We start from the raw sequence: 19,207 nt of genomic DNA on the forward strand, positions 1-19,207 counted from the left end.
GAGGTCCCAGCCAGGCTCTCTGCCAGCTTGTATCTGAGCTGTCTGCACTGAGCTCTCATTCCCAGGGAGTGTTCAGGCCCTGCCTTCTTGCCAGGATGGACGAGTCCCTCTCCAGGCCAGACCCCGCCCCCCAAGGTAGGCACCTCCCAGCGCCCTTCATATATGGCTGCAAGTGCCTACCTGAAGGTCAGTGGCACCTTCAGGGAGGACTCCTGGGTGTCCCTAAGACACAAAGAGACAGCTGACATTCTCCTGCCCTGCCTGTCCACCTGCACCCACCCAACCCATCCACCCACTCTCTGATGGACCACGATCTTCCCCATCCACCAGGGGACTTGGAGACCCTTCATCCCATCCCCCAAGTGGCCAGTGCTGGGTGCTGCTGGCCCACCCACAGGGTATGTGACAATGACAGAATCCACCTGTCCTTGGGGCAGAGTGGCCATGGGGACCTGAGCCCTGATCATCCCCAAGTTGGCTGGCCTAGCCATAGCCACTGCCCCCACCACTGACTGTTTCTGGGAGTGGCCAAGTTAGGGTTAGGAGATCTCAGAGGGCATGGAGCCTGGGGAGGGGGAAGGGGGAGTGGGAAGGGGGAGGGGGAAGGGGGAGGGAGAGGGGGAAGGGGGAGGGGGAAGGGGGAGGGGGAAGGGGGAGGGGGAAGGGGGAGGGGGAAGGGGGAGGGGGAAGGGGGAGGGCCCAACCCTGGTGCCCTAGTCCATGCCCAGCACTTCTTAGAGCCTCTGCCCAGTACTTACAGGGGGTCCGGGAGGTCCTGGGGGGCCAGGGAGGCCGGGGAGTCCAGAAGGTCCCTGGAGAGGGGCTATTTCTTAGAGTGGTATGACTTAGACTGGGACCAGCCCCCACCTAAGTAAGGTGTCCGGCTTCTCCCAGGGAGGTGGACATGCCCAGCTCCCGCCAGCCCCCACTCCCACGGCCTCTGCTGGTGTCTGCGTCCTGAGGTCGGGTCTGGATCATTGGCCAGGGCTTCTACCAACACCTACCGAGGTAGGGGTTGGGGAGAAAGGGAAAGGCGAAAGGGGAAGAGGGTCCCTGGCTGTTGAGTCTGGGGGTGGAGGCCACAGGTGAGCACACTCTAAGGGGGTCTGGGACAGCCACTCACCGGGGGGCCACGGAGGCCGATCCCACCTGGGGGGCCGCTCACTCCTGCCTCTCCCTGGAGGGAGGTAAAGAGAGGTGAGGAGGTCTGCACCCGGGAACCCCGAGGATCCCCACCCAGGGTCGGTGTGCCGCCTCCGAAGGGAGGGGGGCTCCAGGTATGGGGTGGTCAGATCACTGCCCCTGAGAAGCCCACCCCCCAGGCACGGTTTGGGACATCCCAGCCTGGTAGGCTCTGGGTACTTGCGTGCTTGCTCAGGGCCCCGAGGGCTGTCAGTACTCACGGGGGGTCCAGGGAGGCCTTTGCCCTGCAAAGCCAAACATGGGGTCAGAGCCTGCTGGGCACAACATGGGCTGTGCCTCACCCCTCCCTATGATGGCTCAGGTGGGTCCCGGGGAAAGGGCGGTTCCAGGCACGAGCATCTGGTCCCAGCCCAGAGAGGGCTCCAGGACTCTGTCCAGGCACCAGCCTCTGGAGAGACTGCAGAGGGGTGGCAGAGGAGAGGGCCAGGGATGGCCCCTGGGATTCCTGGATGCCATTTAGACCAGACTCTCCAGTTCCCCAAACTCCATGGAGAGGAGAAGACCACACTCCATACTCACCCCCAGCCCAGGCGGCCCTGGGGGTCCCAGACTTCCCTGTGGGAGGAAAGCAGACGTCTAGGTTGGGCTGGACCTCTATTTGCAAACCCAATCCCCTCCCGCTGAAGTGGGACCCACAACTCCAACTCCCAGGGCAACAGGGTCCAAGTCTGCACTTCACAGAGGGGCAGGGCCTTCGAGCCCTCTTGACCTGGAGGGTCTTTGCCGTCCTGGGGAGCTGCTGGAGACAGATGGCACCAGAGTCCCAGTGCCTGCTACAGAAAGGCGAAGGTGCGACCTGGGGCAGGTCTGAGATGCACAGAAGTGACCCCAGGTGCCCGTCTCCACCAGGAAGCCCTCCCGATAACCCACCCACGGAGCCTGCTGAATCCTCAGCCCCCGCCCACGTCGTCAGCAAGTCCCCGGAGCCTTGGGCAGCCAGGTCCTGTCTGCTCTCCAAACTCTCTGGACCCTGTCTGGCCCCTGCTGCTTGTCTCATTCCCTGGACGGCACACACAGGCCCTGCTCTAAGGCTGGAGGCCCCTCCTGAAAGCCTGGAGATGAGCCCACCCCACACCCCTGGGGCACCACGGACTCGGCCACCAGCAGCTACTGTTTCCCTCCTGTTTTCAGCTCAGAATCCGCCTCATGCCTTATGAGCTCTCAAGGGGCCCAAGGGCAGGGCTGTGTCCTTGTGTCCCCAGCCCAGCCTTCCTGCCCTCTGTGATGCTTTGAGTCTGGGGTCAGTGGCACCCGGTTGGCTGACTGCCACGTCTTATGAGGGCCGAAGAGAGAATGCTGGTTTCAGTTTTGTACTCAGAAGCCACGAGGGGAGAAAGGCACCCTTGGGCGGTGGTGCCGCTCAGTCAGGGTAAAAGATTCAGTGTCCAGCAGGCAGGCATAGGGGACTCTGCAGGCTGCGTGCCCAGGGGTCCCTGGTGGTGGTCTGCCCAGGTCCCTGGGGGCTGCAGGGACATTCTGAGGAGGCACCTGGGGTGGGTTCCCCCAAACCATCCCTCTTCTCCCTGCCATGGTCTGGATACCAGGACAACTCTGACCCTATGTGGGGGTGGGGCAGGGAGGCAGGCACAGGGGACTGGCCACGTGGCACCCTTCCCTTCTGCCCCTCCACCCCAGGCATGGGCAGGGCAGCTGTCCTTGGAACTACCAGCTCCTTGGCCTTGCGGACACAGAACAGCCAGAGGTGGCCAGAGGACTTCACTGCTGAACTGAAGCCACTGGGTTTTGCACAGGCACTTACCCGTTCCCCAGGGGCACCCTTGGGTCCAGGGGGTCCATCTCGCCCAGTCAGACCCTGGGGAAAGAGGCAGAGGGCGAGTTCAAGGGGCCATATGGGAAGCACATGCCACTCCCAGGCAAAAATGGAAGCATGGACCCTTCCCTTGGTGCGTCCAGAGAGGCACAGAAGACCCTTAGGTTGGCAGCCTCCTCTCCTGGCCCTGTCCACTGTGTACCTGCTGTGCCCAGAGGGCCTGGGAGGAGGGGGGCAGCCAGCAGGAAGCCAGCAACGGAGGCCCCTGCTGTAGTCAGGCCTCGGGGAACAACCCAGTAGGACTGGACAGCTCACTTCTCAGGCCTGGCTTCCCGAATAAAGCTCCAGTGGCCCTGGGGTCAGGCCTGGAGCCCATGATGACTGAGCGAGGCCAGCCTGGGGCTCACAGGGGCCCGGGCAGCAGTGGGCAGAGGGGCCTGACAATGGGCACTCGTTCCTGGACAAGCGAAGGCTGGCGGGACTTCCGACTCCACTGGGCTGGCTCTGTCCTCTGCCAGATGCTAGTGGCGTCTGGGATGAAGGCCAAAGGACCCCTGTTGGGGACTTCTGGAGACTTCTCTCAGGACTGGGATTCCCGCCTGAGCAGGCCCAGCTGGACAACAGCAATTAAGGCTGGACTCCTCCAGAGCCTCGGAGCGGGGAGTGGGGCATGGGGGGAGGGGCAGGCGCACTCACGTCCACACCCGGCAGTCCGGGCAGCCCGGCCTCTCCTGATTTCCCCGGCTTTCCTGGGGCCCCCTTTGGTCCCTGTGCAGGAAGAAAGGGCAGAGATGTGAGGGTGGGGTCTGGCTCCGAGCCCAGGCCTTCAGCAAGGAAGCAAAATGCTTTCCAATTCCCCCCACCTGGGTCCTCCCTGCCGTCTGGCAGACCCAGCTCAGCTGGGGCACGCATGTCCTGCTTGCCCACACCTTGCTGGCCCAGGAAGGCTGCCCGCCTCCTCCCTCAGTGGCATCTGTAAGATCTTCGTCTGGTCACCTCAGCCTCCCTGGCTAAGGGCCAGCAGGCACCTCTGTTGGACCCCTAGTGGGCCCAGACAGGACTCTGAGCCCCAGGACCCTCAATCCCTGGAGCTGGAGAAAGTGGGAGGGCTCCGTGCGACCTTGGGCCTGGGGGACCTGAAGGGCTGTACCAGCCCCGGCCCTGGCCTGCCTGGCACTGGTCCAAAGAAAGCTTCAAAGTCAGGCCCTGCCCAGAACATGCACAGGGTGAGCCCATACACTCCCCTCCCGCCCCCTGGCTCCGGGCCTGCTCCGGGCCCTCTGAGGCCTCCCCTTAGGCAACCCGGGCTCTAGCAGGATGACAGGACATCAATGACTCCTCTGTTCCGAGTCCTCTCTTTCTCTCCAGACTGGAAAAAGGTTATCTCTCTAGCCAGGGACACTCACCGGGGGCCCAGGCAGACCTGGAGGACCAGTTTCTCCCTGTGAGGAAAGATACCCACATGTAACCCTGAAAATCAGAGGTCCCCCAAGAACCCCGCCTCAGGGAAAAGAGCAGTGCTGGCCTCCACATCAGCCCTGCAGGCCCAGCTCAAGCAGACAAAAGGCGTCCCTGAGCCCCCGATCCATACCTAGGGGGCGCCCTCCCATGTGTGGGGCAGCAATAGGCAAAGGGGTGACCTGGAGAGGGGGGCTCAGCGCTTGCAGCCACAGGGCATTTGGGAATCACTTTGCAGGCGTGGGAACACAACTTCCAGGAGTGATGGGAACGCATCACTAATCCCCCTCCCTCAATGGCCTGGGGCTTTAGGAAGAAGGCCTGGGGGCTGGGAGGCCCCTCTGTTCCATCTGCCGCTAAGGGCAGCTTCCCTACAGTCTCCAGGAAGATCCCCCAGCTCCCCACCCTGTTGACGACCACCGGGTCTTTAACTGAGACGTCAAGACCAGGCTTCAGGTGGGAGCCCTGGGGTCCAGGTATCTGGCCCAGGAGGAGCCTAGGGAGGCCAGGGCCGTGGGCCATGGGGGTTCAGGCCCACATGCCTGTCCTGAGCACAGCCCTGTGGCCGGGCAAGGAGGCTGTGGCCATTGAGGCCGAGCTGGGCGGGGGGCAGAGAGTGGGTCACGGGGGGCTCTTGGTACAGCCCTCCACAGCCCTCCATGGGGAACCACGCAGCGAGCACAGGCCCTGAGGGGACCCCTATCCTGGTAGTGGCCACATGGGAGGTTCACCCCAGACGGTCCCTCCGAGAGACACACAGCTGTAGAATTTCAGCTGCCCCCTCCTGCTGCTTGGTCCATACCAGGCCTGAGATACCCGTGAGGGACACCATCTCTGGGACTGAGTCGGCTCCTGAGCCCCCTCCATGGCTGGCTCCAGAGCCCAGCAACCTCCAACAAGACCCCCGGTCCCCAACCACCCGAGGGACATGCCCCTCCCCACTTCAGCCCCAGGGGCCAGAACCCAGAACACAGGGGCACAGGCCCCTCAGGGGACCCAGAGACACATACCTCAGTGCTGGCATTCTGGGTCGAGGACCACCACGTGACACCCTCCACCCCTATCCACCAGCAATCCCCGCAGGGCCACCTCCATCCCGTGAAGGCTCTGGCTGACCCCTGATGGCACCCTGGCTCTGGGAGGTGGGGCCTGGTTTTCTCTCCATCAGGCTGGGGAGCTCAGGGAGGTGGGGGCCAGAGTCAGAACCCCAGAGCGCTCGGGGCCTTCCCCACCCCCAAACTCACGTCAATGCCGTCCTGGCCGGGCTTCCCTGGTGGCCCTGGGGGGCCTGGAGGGCCTGGGAGTCCCACTTTCTGAAACGGAGAAAACTCATTAAGCAGCGCAGGTGCCCCAGTGGGCCTGACCCAGCATTCCCTCCTCCCGGGTCCCGAGCGGCTCCGGGGCCTGCTCTCCTCGGTGAGCCCCAAAGCCTCGGGCGGAGCCAGGCGCCCCGGGCAGTGTGTCCCCCGCCTCCCTCGGGCCGCGGGAACAAAGGCCTCCTTGTGCTCCCGGCAGAAGCGGCGGCGCCGGCCGACCAGGGCCAGCGAGGACCCATCGAGGACGCGGTCGGTCCGGGCTCATCCCGAGGCTCTGGCGACTCCGCACCCCGACGGCGACACTGGGCTGGGGGCGTCGAGGCTGCGCCGGGCACCCCGGAGTGGCGGGTTCGGGGCTGGGGCCGTCCCTGGGCCGCGCGGCTCCACGTCCAGCGTCAGAGCCCGGAGCTCACGCTCACCTGCGCCCCGGCGGCCGCCAGGAGCTCCCCGAGCAGGAGCCCGAGCAGGAGTGGGGCGAGCGCGGGCGGCCGGGCCATGGCTGCGCGGAGTCTGAACTGCGGCGGGGCTGGCAGCGGGCGGGCGGGCAGGCGGGGCGCGAGGTGGGCGGCCCCTTCCCTTCCCCTTCCCCGCCCCCGCCTGCACAAGCCCCCCATTCAGCTGGGCCCACCTGGGCGGGGGGGTTCTACCCGCCCCGCGCCGCAGCCCAGCCCTCCAGGGTGAAAAAAAAAAAAGACGCCGGGCGGGCGGCGCGTTCTCTCCGGCCGCGAGTTAAAATTATCCTGGGACTGGCGCGCTGCACACACGCAGCTTTGAGCAAGAGAGAAAGACGCTCTTTTCTCCCCTTGCTCTTCAACCCAAGTGTGGGGGAGGAGGCGTGCGGCGCTGAAGGGCTCCCTTCAGGAAGGGGCAGGGGGACCCGCGAGTTTCCGAAGCCGCAGACCCCTCTCCAGGCGCTGGAGCGGACCCAGGCAGCCCAAGGCCCAGGAAGACCCCGGGGAGGGTGAATCCTCGCTATCAGGGCCGGGTCAGTGCCCACTGCAGCCCTGGTTCCTGCTCTGGGGTCACTGTCCAGGGCTGCCTGCTGGGCTGGGAGCACCTCCACTGTGGCCCCTCACCTGTGGACCTGGACAGGCCGGGTGGTCAGGCCACGTCCGCTGCCACTGCCTAAGACAAGACTCCAATCCCAGACTCCCGGGAGCGAGCGCAAACCGATGACCCTGGCCCAGGGGAAGGGTGCCTCCCCCGATCCCCGGCCTGAAGGAACTGTGTCCTGAGCAGGAACCTGAAGGCGGTGCTGGCCATGTCCATCTCCCACAAGCTCGGGGGTCGCCAAGCCCGGCCAAGGTCTGTCTCAGGCTGCCAGGGCAGTCGCTGCCCTGGGGGATTCAAACGTTCCAGTTGCCTGCAGAGTCCATGAAGGCGCAGAATGGCAGCCTCTCCCCCAGGAGTCTGGAGAATTCCCTGAGAAAGGCTGCCCTGGGGGTTGTAGGAGGTTGCAGGAGCTTCCTTTGGGCAGGTGGGGACTCATGACTGTTGCGATGCTGTGAGTTAGCAAGGGCAGGAGAGGATGAGAGGGGAGTGGGCGCAAAACCGCTCAGCAGGAGTCCGGCACTCCCGCCGGATGCAGTCAGCCTGGGTGACAGAGGGAGGCCTCATCTCTACCAAAAATTAAAACATGGGCCGGGCATGGTGGTGCTCACCTGTAAGCCCAGCTACACAGGAGGCTGAGGCAAGAGGATCACTTGAGCCCGTAAGGTCGGGGCTGCCGTGAGCCAAGATGGCACCACTGCACTCCTGCCTGGGCAAGAGAGTGAGACCCTGTCTCAAAATCATGAAGTGTCGCTCTAATCTCTCCCGAGATGAAGTGAGTGGAGGGAGATTCTCCCTTCACTGCTGGGGGAGAGCGGTGACTGGGAGGGGTGTATGAATTCCATCAGGCCAGGTGGGAGGAGCTGGAAAGGCCCACCCTCCTGAGGAGTGCAAGTCATCCTGGCACAGAGCTTCCTCACAGAGGACTTTTGACAAGGGGGAGGGGTGGGTGGAGTAGCTCAGCCCAGACAGCAGGGGGACTTAGGGGCTCCTAGTAGCAGCCCCACCCCAAGCCCAGGGTCTGGGGGACAGGATGAGTCCTCCCTACCAGTTCCACCTGGCAAGATGACCCTGTGGCCAGCCCCCTCCTCAGCGGCTCTCCCCTGGTCCCTGGCCCCACACCCCACTCTGCCTATCCCCACAATGCCCAGCATGCAGTCAGCAAGAACTGCTATCTGATCCAAATGAGACGAAACAGCTGGCCTTCACCTCAGGCCAGGGGAGCTGCCTCACGCCTGGGACACCTACTTGGTGTCCCCCTGAACCACCTTCAAGTCCCTCAAAAAACCACCCCCAGCTCCAGGCAGATCCTAGGCAGAGGGTGGATGCTGCCAGAGCTCAGCCTTCCCTGGCTCACCTTTGACTGGTGCAGAGCCTCCTGCTGCCCACCCGTTGTGGGTCATCACTCTCCCTGAAGCCCGGGTTGGCTGGCCAGCACTGCCTGCTGTCCCCAGGCGCCCACCACCAGGCACCGGCCCCCAGGGCTGCTCCAACAGGGGCTCCTCACTTCAGGTGCTGATTTCCACCAACTCCAGCCCCACAACAGCCTGAACCAGTGACTGCTGGATCTGCTGGGTGCTGCCCCAGTGACTGCATTCCTAGCCCTATGTCCCCCTCACTGCCTCGGTTTCCCTCCATGGCAGGAATCCCCTCACTGAGCCACCCACACTTGAGTTGAGGCACCAGGGGTCCCACAGCTTCCCCACCCAGCTCGGGGGGATTATTGAACCTGGGGTGTCTCCTCCCAGTGACTTCTGGCTTGTGTATCCAGTGGCACCAGATGGGCCCTGGGCATTTTCCCATGAAGTGGTACCAGGGTCTACAGCTTTAATCCTCCCGCCCAGGGGTGCCCCGGCTCTGCCTTGTCCTTCACTGAGCACAGACAAGCGTCCGGCCCCTCCTCTGAGGCCCCACAAAAGCTCCTTACCCCCCTTATGTAGAAATGTAGGTGAACCGGGAAGGGTGGGGGTCCTGGCCCAGGGTGACAAGACCAGACTGCAGGGAGGGGCTGCCCGGGGGGCGCACCTGCCTTCACCAGACCTGAGGGAGCCAAGGGGCCTGACAGAAAGTACTGCTAAGCCTGCCCGAGGCACAGCATCGCACCCTACATCACAGCAGGCAGAAAGGCCAGGTCTACACCCCCACCATGCACAAGCACTGCCCCCAGCCAACCCCAGGGGGATCCCCAGACTCATCTTCAACAGGTGGCAAAGCCTGCTGAGGGACCTCGGTCCGACCTTCAAAGGCCCTGAGAGGCTGCAGCCTGCCCACCTGTGCACGCCTGGTGACTGTGGCCAAGTGGGTGTGTGGGGAGGGCTGTGCCACCACTCTGCCCCCATGGGCACCTGGTGGAGCAATGTGAGGCAGTAGCCGGGCCAGGCCACCAGAGCCTGGAGGGACAGCAGCTGTGATACCAGCCTTACCAGCCACCTAACAGGACCCCAGTCCATACCAAAGACTCAAAGTCAAATGAGTTTATTCAGAAAAGGCCTTGCTTGGCACCAGACTAAGAAAAGCAGCCCTGCCCCCCCACCCCCTCCACCCCAGAAGGGTCAGTTTACAAAGACAAGGGTGCAGGGAGAGCTGAGTGGGGAAGCCAGCCAGGCCAGGCGGCTTCTGCAGGCCTTGGCTTTCCCTGAGGGCCTCGCACCTTCTGGTGGCTGCTACAGTGGCCACCACAGGAGGCCAGCACTGTGGGTGATGGGTCACGGAGCAGAGCCTGAGGGGAGCCCGCAGCAGCTCCGGAGGCCCCAGCCCCTGCAGCAGGGCCAGGAGGGCCAAGATGCCATCGGGGAATCCTTTCCTTAAGGCTTCCCAGATTTGGTAAAAGGCTTCACCTCTGTGTCCTGCACCTCTGCTGCCTCCCCTGCCTTGGCTGGCTCGTCCCCTGCAGATGCTGCCGGGCTGTGGCCTGGGGTCTCCGACGGGCTCTCAGCTGGCTCGTCCCCTGCAGGTCCTGCCCGGCTGGGGCCTGGGGTCTCCGATGGGCTCCCAGGGGTACCTTCTTTGGGCCCCGTTCGACCTTCTGTGTCCTCCTCAACCCCGTTCTCACTGTGTCCAGCCTTGGGGTACCCCGATGGGGCAGGGCACCCGGCAAGGGCCAAGGTCTGGGCACCACCACTGGCTACCGCAGCACTGTCCCCAGCACCCTCATCCACCTTCCTCCGCTTCCTCACCTTGTCAGCCACCCTGTCTCCCAGGGGTTGGGGGCAGGGCTGCACGGCCTCCCCGGGGTCCTGGCCCCCCACTTCCTGAGTCCCCGTCCTGAGGCTGCCCTGGCTGAGGGCACACCCCTCCAAGTTCAGAGCAATCTTCTCCACCTCCGAGGCACTCTGAGGGCCTGGCTCTGTTAGGGGCTGCTCCCGCCGGCTCAGCTCCAGCTTCCTCTTCTTGGTCTCCTTGGGGCTTAGGGCTCTGGCCCATCTTCCCCATGGCCCCCGGCCTCATCCCCCTCGCTCCTCTCCAGGGGTCCCGCATCCTGGGGCTCCACACTCCGTGGCTGGGGACCCTCGTCCACCCTGCCCCTACCCTTGCTGTGCTCTGGCCCACAGGTCCGACCCTGGGTGCTGGCCTTGTGGTCGGGGGCCCTGGGGCTTCCTTCTTCCTCCACCTTCCTGGAGCCCTCGAGCGGACGGGGCAGAGAGCTAGGCTTGAACCTCCGCAGCTTGTCTGGGGGCCCCCAGACAAACTTGCAGCGGGGCTGGAAGTGCTCCCAGGCGAAGTGCACCAGCTGGCGACGCTGGTTCCGGCAGCGCACAGCGAACATGAAGTAGTCCAGGGCACTCTGTCGCACGCCTGGCAGCTCCCGCCGCACCAGCGTCTCCTCCAGGAAGAAGCGGACCAGCGGCGCCTGGAAGTGCTCAAGGCCCAGCTCACCCAGAGACTTGAGGATGCGCGTGATGCGGAGGTTGTTGTGGCTGCGCCTGTGGGAGGTCCAGGTCAGCAGAGGTCAATGGCCGGGGCCCCTCCTGCTGGGCCACGCCCTGTCCCGGTCTGCACTCCCACCCAGCTCCACGGGAGTCTCCCCATCCTGGCCCACGATCCAGTCTTTCTCTCCATTTGCCTCCCTGGGCCCAGGGGAGGACTCACGCTGTCCCCGTGAAAATGGCCTGTGGGCCCTAGACACATGGGGGTTGGGGGGGGATACTGACACATCACCTACAGGGTGGCTGTACCCCGAGTCCCCCTGGTGGGGAGGAGCTGGCTGGACAAGAACGACAAGGGGCCCCTCCAGGGTACAGGGGCCTTGATCACCCTGTGAGAGCTGGCTGTACCGCTGTAGATTCTCCCTCACCCCTGCTTGCTTCTCTATGCGGACTGCCCCCTTCCGGGTGCAGGAACAGCCTGCAGATTCTCTATCACCCCCGTTTGCTTCTCTGTGCAGACTGCCACCTCCCGGGTGCAGGAACAGCCTGCAGATTCTCCATCACCCGTTTGCTTCTCTGTGCGGACTGCCACCTCCTGGCTGTAAGAACAGCATTCTTTACCTTCTCACCAACCCTACTGGGGAGGGACCGCCTGGCTCTACAGGCAGCAAGGAGGGGCTCACAGCCTTGGTCTATTGCCCAAGCGGCCCTGGAGTTGTCTGCAGCAGCGCTCTGTGACCTGCCCGAAACCTGACGTGACCCTGTTCTGTGCTGGGGGTGGGCAGGAGTAGCTGGGCCTCACCAGTTCAGGTTCTGGAAGCGCTTCTGGTAGTTCTGTGCTCGGCCCACTGTGCCCGTGCCTCGGTCCTCCAGCTGGATCCCGTAGAAGCCCAGCATGAGTTCGTAGGCCCGGACAAACCGCTCCTGGATCTCCGGGGAGCTTTTAAACACCTGGAAAAGAACCCCTTGGAGAGCTCAGGGCACCATCCCTGAAGCCCCAGTTCTCTTGGGGAGTGTGGGAGTGGCCTTGGGTCCCGACTCACTCAGAGGCCTGGACTAGACAGACAGACATACGTACACACATACATACATACACAGACAGAGTCTTGCTCTGTTGCCCAGGCTGGAGCGCAGTGGTGCAATCTCAGTCACCACAACCTCTGCCTCCCAGGTAGCTGGGGTTACAGGTGCCCGCCACCACGCCTGGCTATTTTTTTTGTATTTTTAGTAGAGACGGGGTTTCGTCACGTTGGTCAGGCTGGTCTCAAACTCCTGACCTCAGGTGATCCACCCACCTCAGCCTCCCACAGTGCTGGGATTACAAATGTGAGCCAGGGCGCCTGGCCTGAACTTAAGACTTTTAGGGTAAAATGACAAGAGACACATTCATGTCTTCATCTCTCCTCTGAGCTGCTCCGAGCTCTTGCCAGGGCCCAAGGCTGTGGCCCGCCCCCAAGAGGAAGTCGCTGGCCGTGGGAAAGCGCCAGGAGGGGTCCCTTGGCTCTCTAAGTCCCTGCATCCTTCGGGGCAGCTTCCAGACTTGGGTGACCCCACTCCAGCCTAAACCAGTGGTGAGAAAGGCAGATCCCGCCATTCCAGGTCTCTCAGAGGCTCAGACCCAGACTCCTGCATGGGGACAAACAGCCTCGGAAATTGGGTTTCTCTAGATGCCTGGTGGGGCGAGGACCACTGGGGAGGGAAGGGCATCATACTGAAGGTCATCATACTGGACCTCTGCCTTTCAAGGGGCCCCTGAGGGGGCACTCAATGCCTGCTGTCAGATGTGACCCTGTCTCCTGAAGAGGCGTGGCTTGCCCAGGCCTCCCCATCTCCCCCTCCAGCCACATCCAAGGCCTGGCTCACCTCGACCTCCCTGAGCGTGAGGGGTTTGGCATGCCAGTTCACTCCCGGTTCTCGCAGAGGAAACAGCCTGCAGGAGAAGAGATGCCCAGGCAAGGGGTTAGGAGAGCTGCTTCCAGCCCTCAGGCACGTACTTGCTGTGTAGCCCGGGGCAGCTCCCATCCTCTCTGGGCTCCCAGGCTCAACTCTAGGAGGGAGTGGCTAGGCAGAGGAGCAAGGGTGGGAGAACTCAGGTGAGCGGGCGAGGGCTCAGAACAGGAGGTGTGTGGCCGTGAGCCACCGCAGCACTGGGGAGGTGACTCAGACAGCAAGAGGCCCTGTAGCCATCCACCCCGGGCAGACCAGGGCCTTCCTTTCTACTCCTCACGGAAGTCTTCCCTCTCTTGTGCTGTCACTCGTGACACACTGCACACCAGCAGAGGCTCCCTGTGGACGCCCAGAGAGCTGTCCCCAAAGTAGGGCCATGCTGTGTTTCCGAGGCTACACTGTGGATCCCTGAGACGCCTGCCACGAGGCTCACCCCAGCACTATGCCAGGACCCTGCTCCAGCTGAGTCAGACACAGGGGCCATCTCTTGAGGCTCACAGAGGCCTCCTGGCACCAAGGCTGCCCTTCTGGCAGGCAGGACCCGCCCCTCTCCTGTTTCAGGGAGCTTGTGTGCAACCCTTCCTGTCCCCCTGGTCACCAAGAGCCCACAGACTGGGGACAGACCTGAGCCTTCCCTCAGTGGCTCTTGCATGTCCAGTAATGTCCATTCGTGTCATATGGACACCAGCTTCCAGGAAGGACAAGGAGTGCTCAGTCACGCCAGGAAGCAGCATGGGGTGGGCTCCTGCCTGGGAGGGCCCCTCCCCCTAAAGCCTCCCCCACTCCCCATCCTCCCATTCTCCCCAACTCACCACTGGATGTAGGAGTGATTGTCCTCAAGGAGGTCATAGTTGTCCCTCCAGTTCTGAAGAATGTCCTCAATGAAACAGCCTGGGAGCCCCATGGGGACAAGTCAGCTGTGGCAGCTACCCTGCCCGCGCTCAGGAGGACAGGGTGTGTAGGGGGGACAAAGGGAGACAGTGCTGCCAGCAGCTTTCCCAAGCTACTCCTCGTCCCCGTCTCCTGAGGCACTTCAGGGTGCTAGGCTCAGCGGGGCTACCCATCCCTCCTCTGACGCACAGCCCTTGCCCTGCTGCCATCTGTGAACTGGACCCTTGCTGCTGGCTGGCGGCAAACCCGAGTGAGAGCCCGGCAGGTCCCTCTGGGGGAACCAGTGGTCCTTGACCAGGACCTGTCTGTATAGGAGGGGGCCTCAGTGCCTCCCACAAAAGGTGGCCTGTCAACCACAGAAATCTGTCCTCAAAGCCCCCAGCTGAAGCCAGCCCCATGATGTGGCAGGCACAGTCTCCCGAAATGGGGGCCTGACAGTATTTTGTGCAGCCACCCAGTCTCTTTGTTTCATGTTGCAGCCATGACAAATGCATAAACAGGTGTGGGCACGTGCCCGTGAAACTTTATTGACACAGAAATTTTAATTTCCTATAATACTGAAGTCATAGAATACTGTTCTATTTTTTTTGAGAGGGAGTCTCGCTCTGTCACCCAGGCTGGAGCGCAGTGGCGTGATCTCGGCTTACTGCAACCTTCACCTCCCAGGTTCAAGCGATTCTCCTGCTTCAGCCTCCTGAGTAGCTGGGACTACAGGCGCACACTACCACACCCCGCACATTTTTTTTGTATTTAGTAGAGACGGAGTTTCACCATATTGACCAGGCTGGTCTCGAACTCCTGTGTGATCCACCCGCCTCGGCCTCCCCAAGTGCTGGGATTACAAGCATGAGCCACCAGGCCCTGGCTTCTACTTTAATTTTTTTCCAACCATTTAAAAATATAAAAACCATCCTTCGCTCCTTGGTTTACGTGTGGCTTTCATGAGGTCGTGGAGGAGCTCAGTGGTTTGGATAGAGACCGTGTGGCCTGAAAAGCTGTAGATATTCAGTCTCCGGCTCTTTACCGAGTTAGCCCACCCTGATCCAAACCCCTCTGCAGAGATCCCAGGCTGGGGGTCCTGCAGTCCCTCTGGCTGCCTCCAGGGGGCACTGTGGCGCTATTTGAAAGCCGTGGTCCTGGTAATCCCCGGGTACATCCCAAACCAGGCCCCAGTGGACCACCCCCGCCAGGCAAGGATGGAAGTACCGGTTGCCAGTGGTTGTGGGGCACCTACCGTTGGGCAGGAAGCGGATCTCATTTCTGTAGAAACTCAGGTTTGGCGTGTCCCCATTGCAGTCTCGTTCCACCAGATCCTGAAGAGCCAGAGAAAGGGGACAGCAGGGACCCGTCAGACACAAGCTGCCCTGGGCCCTCCGTGCCTTTCGGGGAGGAGCACCTGCAAACCTCCAGGCTGGCCCAAGACCCCAAGAGCCCGCATGGCTCCTCACTCTGCAGGTGGGGGCCATTCAGAGGACAGCAGCTGCCTCCAAGCAGCAGGGACCCCCCTTCCCCATCTCGCCGGCCAGGCCAGGCCTGGCAGGTCCCCTCCTCAGCACCCTGAAGGCAGCACAGGGGTTTCTGTGATTCAGGGGTGTGGAGGGTAATTGCTGAGGACAACCACCACCCGCAGGAGACAGGACTGGCATGGGGGTGTGGTGCCGTGTGGGTGACATCATGGCTGGCACTATGGCCACATTTGCAAGGCTACGGTGTGCTGAAGCTCAGAAACGTAGGGGGACACCGCTGGTCTCCCATGAGAGGGGATGGGCAGGGCTCTGAATCTACACCAGGCTGTGCCCCAGGCAGGGTCCTGCCCAGAACTGTGGCCCGGGTGCAGCAAGCCAGGCCGGCCTTCCAGAAGAAGCCGGAACATTCTGAGAAGAGCAGCTGGTGGGAGGGCTCTGTGTCCTGGGGCAGGGGCAGGCACGTACCGGGTAGTTGTGCCGGTACCTACACATGTCCCTCGTGGCTCGCCAGTTTCGGGACCCCGTCATCCTGGACTGGGAAGAGAAGAGATGGGATTAGGACCCCCATGGGAGACCCCCAAGTGAGCCCCCACCGTGGTGAGGGCTGCAGGGTCTGGGCCTGTCTTTAAAGGATGGGGGTTTCACGGCTCCTCCCTTTCATTCTCCCGCCCTGGCTCTTTTTTGGGGGTTCCCAGTGGGGCAGATTTGGGCCTCAGTAAAGCACCCCAACACCCTGCACAGAACCAGAGAGGGCTGCAGTAGCCAAGTGGGGGCCTGCTCCTTCTATAGGCCCCCTTGGGACTCCTGGCTTCCACCTTAGGATGGCCCCTGGCTGACGTGCACCTGCCCTGGGGTATGGCCCTGACCCTCTCCTCCTCCTAGGCTCGGTGGCCACCCCCCACCCTGGGTTTAGCCTCTGTTCTGTGCCCCTGAAGACTCCCCCTGCTTTGTGCTCTAAAGTCACCAGGCTGTGTTCTTGGGGGCAGTGGTCTCACCACCTATAGCACCAGGAGGGGACCCAGGTGCTTCTGGCAGGGTCTAATGAATGAATGCCCCTTCTCTGTCCAACCCCACACCTCACGGGCCATGGTGAGGTCAGGGCCTGAGTCTCCAGCCTCCAGCCCTGTCTGGGGATGGCTTCTCAGCAAGATGTCAGGTCCCCTTGATGCCCCAAGCCCTTCAGCCCCTATCTCTGCAGGCCAAGCATCATGAGGCTAAGCAAAGGACTGGAAGTACCTAGTGATGAGGATGCTGGGACACAGCCCTGACCTTGTGATGAGGGTAGGGGGGCTGGGGCTGAGCCCCACTCGGTGGGTAGGGCAGGAATGGTTGTGCTCGTCCAGGGCAACAACTGGGACCCAGGATCCCCGGGGAGTGCTAGAAGTGGGTTTGGGAGGCCCGGTCGGCCACTGTATCCCCTGGTTCCCCGCTGAGCTCAGGCTGCGGCCTGGCACTGCCTCTTTGCCTGATTTCCTTTCTCTTTCCCCCGGAGATGGAGCTTCATGCAATCTCCACTCGCTGCAACCTCCACCTCTCAGGTTTCGGTGATTCTCCTGCTTAAACCTCTTGAGTAGCTGGGATTACAGGTGCCCATCACCATGCCTGGTTAATTTTGTGTTTTTAGTAGAGACAGAATTTCACCATGTTGGCCAGGCTAAGCTTGGATTCCTAACTTCTGGTGATCCGACCGCCTAGGCCTCCCAAATTGCTGGGATTACAGGCCTCACTTCTCAACAGGGCCTGCTCGTGTTGTTCTCTCGCCTCGCCCAGCCATCAGTTTCTGCTTCTTCCTGGGACCAGCGGGAGCCTCCCTGGGTCAGTTCTGGAGGCTGGGTCCTGACTGAATGCGGCCACAGTCAGCCCACAGGTGCATACATGACACTGCCCAGGAGAAAGTGAAACAGCCCCGCCAGGGTCCAGCGCAGGCAGCTCGGGAGGCCTGAGGGGTCCGAAGGAGAAGGGGAGGGGCTTGGGGACAGAAGCCGCAGCAGGAGGCAGAAGGGAAGAGGTCAAAGGTCACAGGCGCCTGGCAGGATGGTCAGGGCCTCTGAGCACCACTTCAGGAGAGTGGCCTGAGGAACTCCAGTGAGGGGAGCCCGTCAGAGCTCACCCAGGGGTCACACCGTCCTGGGGGACAGTGCCAGACCCCGCCCCCCTGCCCAGCCTGCCTGGCAGCTGCCCTCCCGGCGACAGGGCCGAGCCCCTCCGTGCTCTCTCACTGCCCACTCCACCATGGCCAGGCGCAAACGCAAACAGTGCTGGGTGCCAACGGGAGAAACCATGCGGAGCCTATGGCTCGGAGTTCCAGACACTTCCCAGCCCTCCACAAGCCGGGCAGCTCAGCTGGAAGGGCGCTCCCAAATAAATCCCAGCTCCCCGACCCGGCACCGGACTGCGGCGATGCGGCGTTCCCAGCGCGGCTCAGGGAGCCGCTGGCAACAAAAGTAACCCCGGCGTTAACAGGCGCCCGGCGGTAACAAAAGTAACAGGCGGAGGCCCCACCAGCCAGCCCCGGGCTCCCGCAGGTGCAGACGCGAAGCCTCCCAGGCCAGACCCGGCCCCGGCCCCGGGCCGGGCTCCAGCCCCAGCCCCAGGCCATGGGGCCTGCGCAGGGGCCGCCAGGAGGCCGAGGCGCGGGCCCGAGGCGGGGGGGATCCCACCGGGGGCGGCCACGGCGGCCGGAGACAGGACGCGCCTGAGGCACCGCGGGGGGAAACGGCGCCCACGCACGATGGGGCCCGGGAGGCTCCATCCCCCGCGCGCGGCGCCCGCGCTTCCCCGCCAGGCCCTGGGGCCGGTCTGGGGTGGGGTCCCCGGGGCTGCGGGAGCTCCAGGAGACCCCAGGTGTCTCCGCCCAGGAGAGGGGGGTCTCCGGTCCACGCAGCCAGGCGGGGGGCGCCGGGGACCCCAGGCCTCGTCAGCGCCGCGGGCCGCACCTGGAGCGCGCTGGGCCGCGCCGCCCGCGGCTCCTCCGATTCCTCGTCCTCGTCCTGGTCCCCCGCGTCCGCGTCCCTCGCGCCGGCGGCCTCGCCGTCCTCGCCGTCCTCGCCCTCCGCGTCCTCCGCGTCCTCCTCCCAGGTGGAGTCGCAGTCGGGGTCCTCCATGCTCGCGGCGGCGGCGCTCGCGCTAGAGGCGGAAGCGAAACCTAAAGCGGAGGAAGCGCGGGGGGCGGGGCGGGGGGAGGGGAGGGGAGGGGGAGGGGAGGGGAGGGGAGGGGAGGGAGCGGCCCAGGCCCAGGCCCCGCCCGCGTCCGCGCGCAACGCCCCTCCCTCCCCCGAGAATTCCCCAACGTCCGCCCGGGAGGATGCGCCTCGTAGAACGCCCACCCCCACCCCACGATGCCCACCCGAGAGGATTCGCCCCATCCCGTCTCGCAAGGATGCCCGCCCTAGGAGATCCTCCCTCCCGAAAATGTCCCCAAAGCCTGCCCGCCCCCCAGAGGCCCGTCTCCCGGAAGATGAGCCGGGCACCTCGGGAGGATGTCTTCCCGATGATGTTCTCCCAGCAGGATTCTCTCCCCGGAGGATGCCTGCCCCGCAGATAATCCCCCCTTCCAAGAATATTTCTGTCCCCCAAGAGAAATCCCCCCAGAGGATGTCCCCATCAGAAGAATGGCCCCTGGAGGATAACCCCTGGAGGGGCCACATGTCCACAGGGGCCTCTCTCCCTAAGAGCTGGGTTTGTGGGGGTCCCTGTCCTTTTGCTGCGGGCCGGGGGCCTTACTCAGCTCCCGGAAGCTGCTGGCGGCCCCGCCACTCCACAGGCAGCTGCAAAGCGTGTCCGTTCTCTTTCTGAAGTCACCAGGGGAGTCTTTCTCTCTAGGGTGCCGAGTCTTACATAACCAAGACGACATGGGCAAGCTGCCATCCTCTCTCGCCATCTTCTCTCAGTTGTAAGAAGGCACTTAGGGGAGAGGACCACACAAAGCCTGCGCCACCAGGAGGGTCACCCTGGGGATGCTTCAACACAGCTGATGCCAGTTCAGTGCCTTCTCAGGGCCGTCTCTCTGAGTACTGGCAGATCTGGGGCAGCACACGGTCACTTTCAGCTGCCGTGTCCCAGCACCGCGGGTCCCTTGCTCATCCACCTTTGACATCTGCTGGCGATACATGGCAAAGTTGGTGACATCTTGGAATGAAAGTCGGGAGTGGCCACCCCAGATAAACTTCTTCTGTAACTACTATACCACTTCATTTCAAAAAATTTAGGTAAAACTAAATCTGGATTTTGGACTTGGCC

At 63.2% G+C, this 19,207-nt stretch overlaps 2 protein-coding genes across 2 annotated transcripts in view; both read right to left on the reverse strand.

Annotated features, from left to right (window-relative positions):
* Positions 1–6,254, reverse strand: part of COL9A3 (collagen type IX alpha 3 chain) — a 27,170-nt gene extending 20,916 nt beyond the window's left edge. Inside the window, exons 1-10 of the mRNA XM_010365211.2 lie at positions 6,168–6,254; positions 5,677–5,745; positions 4,381–4,416; positions 3,671–3,742; positions 2,963–3,016; positions 1,723–1,758; positions 1,404–1,427; positions 1,124–1,177; positions 759–812; positions 181–222 (exon numbers count right to left, since the gene is read on the reverse strand). Of these exons, the coding sequence (XP_010363513.1) occupies positions 181–222; positions 759–812; positions 1,124–1,177; positions 1,404–1,427; positions 1,723–1,758; positions 2,963–3,016; positions 3,671–3,742; positions 4,381–4,416; positions 5,677–5,745; positions 6,168–6,245 (519 nt within the window). The 5' untranslated portion in view covers positions 6,246–6,254. The remainder of the gene's footprint in view (positions 1–180; positions 223–758; positions 813–1,123; positions 1,178–1,403; positions 1,428–1,722; positions 1,759–2,962; positions 3,017–3,670; positions 3,743–4,380; positions 4,417–5,676; positions 5,746–6,167) is intronic.
* Positions 6,255–9,257: 3,003 nt separating this feature from the next.
* OGFR (opioid growth factor receptor) lies at positions 9,258–18,125 on the reverse strand. Its single transcript, XM_030914742.1, is given in 8 exon segments — positions 9,258–10,207; positions 10,210–10,721; positions 11,467–11,615; positions 12,528–12,594; positions 13,424–13,502; positions 14,737–14,815; positions 15,434–15,502; positions 17,905–18,125. Coding segments are annotated over 8 exon segments (1,728 nt in total). The 5' UTR covers positions 18,073–18,125; the 3' UTR covers positions 9,258–9,602.
* Positions 18,126–19,207: the final 1,082 nt, after the last annotated feature.

The sequence above is a fragment of the Rhinopithecus roxellana genome, chromosome 13, assembly GCF_007565055.1.
Source record: "Rhinopithecus roxellana isolate Shanxi Qingling chromosome 13, ASM756505v1, whole genome shotgun sequence".
In the NCBI taxonomy this organism is placed as follows: Eukaryota; Metazoa; Chordata; class Mammalia; order Primates; family Cercopithecidae; genus Rhinopithecus; species Rhinopithecus roxellana.